The 6,640-nt window shown below is 42.5% G+C and overlaps 1 protein-coding gene across 1 annotated transcript; it reads right to left on the bottom strand.

The window, feature by feature from the left end:
• Nucleotides 1–506: 506 nt before the first annotated feature.
• On the bottom strand, nucleotides 507–3,803 carry LOC120686691 (the record flags this gene model as incomplete). Its single annotated transcript, XM_039968902.1, has 4 exons — nucleotides 2,771–3,803; nucleotides 2,139–2,671; nucleotides 1,207–1,985; nucleotides 507–1,098 (listed from the first exon to the last, which is right to left on the bottom strand). Coding segments are annotated over exons 1-4 (2,937 nt in total), but the record flags the coding sequence as incomplete, so codon positions are not given.
• Nucleotides 3,804–6,640: the final 2,837 nt, after the last annotated feature.

Raw genomic sequence — 6,640 nt, 5'->3', positions numbered from 1 at the left:
AATTAATTTTCATTCAAGTGATTGGGTCAATGAAATATCTAACTTTTTTGAAATCATATTTGTTATTTTGACCATGCAAAAATATATTAGGTGAAATTTTTTTTCAAACTGTTGCTTTTCGATAGAAAGTGGATTCTATCACGATATTAACGTTTAAAAAGTGAATTTTAGATAAAATTAAGCAATTTCATGATATTAATGAGTAGTGTGTGAGTTTGAGAGATAGTGTGTGTTAGTGAGATTGTGTGTGTTAGTGAAAGAGTATAGTGTGTTAATGTGAATGTAATTTCATGAAATAAATAAAATTAGTTGAGTAATCCATTATTGAATGAAAATTATAATTGAGTCTAGTAATTAAGTGAAAAATATATAAAATAATATAAATAACACATAAAATATAATTGTACAGTACATATATAATAAAAGTATTCGAATTGCGATTATGTTTTTATACAATAATATAAAATGATTCAAGTACATGAAGGATTAGCGGTAACAGACTTTCTCTTCACAAATGTCCCTTGATTATGATCACGGCGCAAGTATGGAGCATCATCATTGGCTAGCAGGATGCATGGATCAGCATTTACTTCGAAAGGTGGAATGGCAACAAAATTATTATATTCTTCTGAAAAGTCTGTCTTGTCCTCCACTCCAACGATGTTTCTCTTTCCTGATAGAACTATGTGTCGCTTAGGCTCATCCTTTTGCTTGTTGATCCCCTTCTTTGGCTTGCTGGACATGTCCTTAATGTAGAAAACCTGAGCGACATCCTGGGCTAGGACAAATGGCTCGTCTCTATACCCAAGATTGTTGAGATCAACTATTGTCATCCCATACTCATCTTTTGTTACCCCTCCTCCAGATAGCTTAACCCATTGGCAACGAAATAGAGGCACCTTGAAATTGGGACCGTAATCCAGCTCCCATATCTCTTCAATGTAGCCGTAATATGTGTCTTTTTTTCCATTATTGTCCGTGGCATCCATACGAACACCGCTGTTTTGGTTGGTACTCTTTTTATCTTGGGCTATCGTATAAAATGTGTTTCCATTTATCTCGTACCCTTGGTATGTTAAGATATTCCAAGATGGTCCCCTAGCCAATAAGAACAGTTGTTCACTTATATCCATGTTATGCATTAGATGCTTCCGCAACCAGCTACAGAAAGTGTTCATGTGCTCACGTGTAATCCATGCCTCAGACTTTTCCGGGAAATTGGAGAGAAGAATTTTCTTGTGTTCCTCGATATATGGGTCAACCAAGGATGATTGTTGAAGAACCGTATAATGCGCTTTCTTGAATGAGAAATCATCTGTGCAGACATAAGATTTCTTTCCTAATGTACCCTTTCCAGTTAGTCTCCCCTCATATCGCGATTCAGGGACTCCAATCAGTTTAAGGTCATCAATAAAGTCAACACAAAAGTCAATGACCTCCTCAGTTCCGTAGGCACTGGCGATGCTTCCTTCTGGACGAGCTCTATTACGAACACATTTCTTGAGTACCCCCATGAACCTTTCGAATGGGAACATGTTGTGTAGAAATACTGGTCCGAGAATATCAATCTCTTTGACAAGGTGCACTAGAAGATGTGTCATGATGTTGAAGAAAGATGGTGGAAATATCAGCTCAAAGCCAACAAGACATTGCACCACATCGTTTTGCAGCTTTATCAAATTCTCCGGGTCAATTATCTTCTGAGAAACTGCGTTGAGGAAGGCACATATCTTCACGATGGTTAACCGGACGTTATCAGGCAGAATCCCCCGCAGCACAACCGGAAGAAGTTCAGTCATAAGCACATGGCAGTCATGGGACTTGAGATTTGTAAATTTCTTCTCTGCCAAATTTAAGATTCCTTTTATATTGGATGAGTATCCAGATGGAACCTTTATACTGCTCAAGCAGTCAAACATGGTTTCTTTCTCTTCCTTGCTAAGAGTATAGCTGGCAGGACTTAAGTATTGTCGTCCATTATCTCGCTGTTGTGGATGTAAGGCATCTCGTTCTTCCATACGTTGCAATTCTTGACGTGCTTCTACTGTATCTTTTGTCTTTCCGTACACTCCCAAGAATGCTATCAGGTTGACGCAAAAATTCTTCGTGAGGTGCATCACATCAATTGCATGACGAACATCTAAGACTTCCCAATATGGTAGCTCCCAAAATATAGATTTCTTCTTCCACATGGGCGCCATTCCATTTTCGTTCGGAACAGGTTGGCTACCAGATCCCTTTCCAAAAACAACTTCTAGATCTTTTACCATGTTGAAGACGTCTTTACCACTACGGTGCATCGGTTTTGTTCGGTGGTCCGCTTGGCCTTTGAAATGCTTGCCCTTCTTTCGTACCGCATGCCTGATGGGAAGAAACCGACGATGACCCATGTATACAACCTTCTTACAGTGAGTCAACCATATATTATCTGTATCATCTAAACAGTGTGTGCATGCTTTGTATCCCTTGTTCGAATGTCCTGACAAGTTACTAAGAGCAGGCCAGTCATTGATCGTTACGAACAGCAATGCTCGTAGGTTGAAGTTTTCCTGTTTGTATTCATCCCACATCCGTACACCTTCATCGCCCCAGAGCAATAAGAGTTCTTCGACCAATGGTCTTAGGTACACATCAATGTCATTTCCGGGCTGCTTTGGACCCGGGATAAGCACTGGCATCATGATGAACTTTCGTTTCATGCAGAGCCATGGTGGAAGATTGTACAGACAAAGAGTCACAGGCCAAGTGCTATGACCACTGCTCATCTCACCAAAAGGATTCATGCCATCCGTACTCAAACCGAACCTTATGTTTCTCGCATCCAAATCAAATTTAGGGTACGTTCTATCTATTTTTCTCCACTGCGACCCATCAGCGGGGTGTCTCAACATCGAGTCTTTCTTGCGTTCCTCTTTGTGCCATCGCATCAACTTAGCATTATCTTTATTTCTAAACAGACGCTTCAAACGTGGTATTATAGGCAAATACCACATGACCTTCGCAGGAACTCTCTTCCGGGGAGGCTCTCCCTCGACATCTCCAGGATCATCTTTTCTAATCTTGTAACGCAATGCACTGCATACGGGACATGCATCCAAATTCTCGTACTCGCCTCGGTAGAGGATGCAGTCGTTGGGGCATGCATGTATCTTTTGCACTTCCAGTCCCAAAGGGCAAACAAGTTGTTTGGCTTCATACGTTGTGGCAGGCAATTCATTGTCCTTAGGAAGCATTTTTTTAACAAGTTTGAGTAATTCACCAAATCCCTTGTCGGATACACCATTTGTCGCCTTCCATTGCAGCAACTCCAAGGTGGTGCCAAGTTTCTTAAATCCATTTTGACAATCTGGGTACAACAACTTATGGTGGTCCTCTAACAACTTCTGGAACTTCAACCTCTCCGTTTCACTCTCACAGTCTGCCTGCACATTGTGCAATGCTTGCCCCAGATCGTCGCTGGGATCATTTTCTGCTACATCTACTTCGGGCTCTTCCATGGGAATATCGTCATCGAATGCACCGATTCCAGCATTCCCGGGAAAGTGGTCGTCAAAATCTTCTTCTTCATTGTCTTCCATGGTAACCCCCTGTTCTCCGTGCTTCGTCCAACAAACATACTTTTTCATGAAACCATTTGCGAAAATGTGGCTGTGTAGGATTCTTGAAGATGAGTAATCCTTGTTATTGTTGCAATGAACACACGGGCAGCACATAAAACCATTCTGCTTGTTTGCCTCAGCCACAGACAAAAAATAATGCAGGCCATCAATGAATTCTTTCGAACGTCGGTCAGCATTGTACATCCATTGCCGGTCCATCTGCATTTTAAATAAATCGATTTGAATTCTTTACACGTATCGAATAAATAAAATATATCAAACCTAAATTAAACTAAATGTAACATAACATGAATAATTAAAAGATATGCAATATCTATCATACATCTTGATTAATTAAAAGGGGTACTTAATCCATTACAGAACTTAACAAAGGAGTACTATACATGAAATTTAAAAATTCGGTCAACAACACATAGGTTTTCAACCGTCCTTGCGTTGGAACGCAGAATGTTCTAACGGATTTCTTGCTGGCGCAGAATAAAATGGCGGAGCTGAAACCTCCGAGTTTGGTGGTGACGAACCGTAACGCCGCAATAAATCCTCAAGATCAAACGGAGGTTCCTCGCCCCTTGCCATGCATTCTCTATATTCTTTTTCCAAATAACGGAGCGCTGCCCTATGAAAAGCACTAGGTTTTTTGGACCGACGACCTACTCGAGTTGTGCCCTTCTCTCCAGAAGGACAACGATCACCCCCACCGGCGCCACTCCCTCCAGCTGTTGAAGCCATATTTTACTGAAAAATACCTTTATTTTCCACAAAATTATAAATTCTTACCATTACAAAGCAAAAATTATTTACTATTACAATTACAATGATCAGATTAATAACTCTTGCAAATAACAATGAAATTATATAAAAAAAGACGAAATGTATCATTAATCCTCAAGAAATCTCTAATTAATTGAAAGAAATCTCTATAACTTCTAATTACTTTGACACCCTTCAGTTCCAGGAGTACACTCTTTTCAATATCCAGAAACCCTCTAGAAGAAAAATAAACCTTTATTTCTGAAAATGTATATGTCAGTAACCTCAACCCTGCGGTGATGACACTGCCTTTCGGGGGGACACGGTGCGGTACAAGGATGTCACCAATCGGCTAGTCGCAGCACCAACATTTACGATTAATAGGCACAGCACTTGGCACAGGCAGCATGCTCGTTCATATGCTCTCAGTACAACAACGGCATGCTGACTGCGTCAAATGCTGTCTTCTTATCAATCGGAAGTGCTGGTGATGCGACCAACCGATTTGCGACGTCCTTATAGCGCATCGTGTATCCCTGAAAGGTAGTGCCATCACCGTTGGATGGAGATTAACGACGTATACTTGTTTCGAAATAAAGATTTTTTTAGCTTCTAGATGGTTTCAATGTGAGCCTGATTAAATACATCACTAGAGTGTCAAAATAATCCATTCATAATACAAAAAATTCTATAATATACTCATTTCATTAATTCATTCACGAATAAAAAAATCAACTATCCACAATATGGTCATATATACAAGTACATCACATGAAGTATCTACACTCATTCTAAAAATTTCTACTATCCATATACTCATCTAAATCTAAAAGAAAATTACGCCTACATATGCAATCTAGCTAGCAAAATAATGTCCAAGAAATGAGCTAGCTACACATTTTCTCTATTTCTAAAGTATGAAATGAGCTATACAAGCCAAGGAAGAAGAGAAAAACAAGCCCCAAACCTTTAGAGCAGATGGATGGACGGGGAATCAAAGATCTTCACAAATGTGGTGAAGAAATGAGCAAAACTCCTCTATCCCGAGCCAAGAACAGAGAAAACAAGTGAGCTGAATGGCTCGGGCGGGGGGAGAGGGAAGGGGATAAGGGGCGCAAGGCCTTTTGTCCCGGTTGGAGGCACGAACCGGGACAAAAGGGGGGACTTTTGTCCCGGTTGGTGGTTCCAACCGGGACAAAAGGCTACGCGGGCCTTTTGTCCCGGTTGGAACCACCAACCGGGACAAAAGGCTCCCATTTTGTCCCGGTTGGTGTCTCCAACCGGGACAAAAGGCCCCCGTCCCCCCCGCTGGCCCGGCTAGCCGTTGGACCCGGGACAAAAGCCACCTATTGTCCCGGGCCCAAAGGCTGCCGGGACAAATGGCCAGGAACAAAGGCCTGTTTTGTAGTAGTGCTGGCGGCGCCGGGCGGCTAAGGCTTGCCCGCGTCAGCCGCCCTAGGCCTGGCGGCGCCTGCGCCGGCCGCGCCGCTCGGCTCCGTTGGGCTGGCCGCACTGCTCGGCCACGGCGAGCAGGCCACGCCAAGCGCCCCCAATGGCCACGCAGACTCGGCCGTCCTCACCGAAGGATTACCACGGCGGCCTCACCGTTTGCATGCACAGGCAAAAAAAAATGATAGAAAGGGCAAAACCGTCCAATCATCCTCGAAATACAAGGAAAATTATTACAAAAGAGGGGAAATACGCCTAATGGCTTGGTTTACAAGAGGCCAATGTTTTGAAGCCCATTTTTACAAAGTCGATGTTAGGAATGGCAAAACTGCAAAGCGCGATGTTTAGAGTGCCAAATTTACAATTTTCTCCAGCCGAGCGGCAGCGCTGAAGCCAGGCGGACGGGAATGAACGCAGAGAAGCTTCTCGAGGATAAGGTCCAATCACATTCTTCTGAACGGGTTTAAAGAAATCAAACCCGACACCGCGCAACCGTTCGGTGGGGAACCGGGTAAAGCAACACAAGAGGACCCGAAACAAAGATCAACCCTGCAATTCAGATCCGGTGGCTCGGACAAAAGTGACTGAGAGAACACTAAAAATCAAGCTTTTTTTTTGAAACTGGAAATACTTTCCATTACTCATAAACTGTAGCCATATCGTTGGCCACCAAAACACGAATACAACTTGGGATACTATCCGAAACCGGACCAGCACCCTCACTCAAAAGAGCTCCAAGAGCAGCTAAGCTATCAGCTACCAGGTTACATGATCGGGGAGTATGAACAACTTCAAAAGAAATAAAGTTCCTAATCAACGTG

The sequence above is a fragment of the Panicum virgatum genome, chromosome 8N (assembly GCF_016808335.1).
Source record: "Panicum virgatum strain AP13 chromosome 8N, P.virgatum_v5, whole genome shotgun sequence".
Classification (NCBI taxonomy): Eukaryota; Viridiplantae; Streptophyta; class Magnoliopsida; order Poales; family Poaceae; genus Panicum; species Panicum virgatum.
This window is presented reverse-complemented; position numbering and strand designations above follow the sequence as displayed.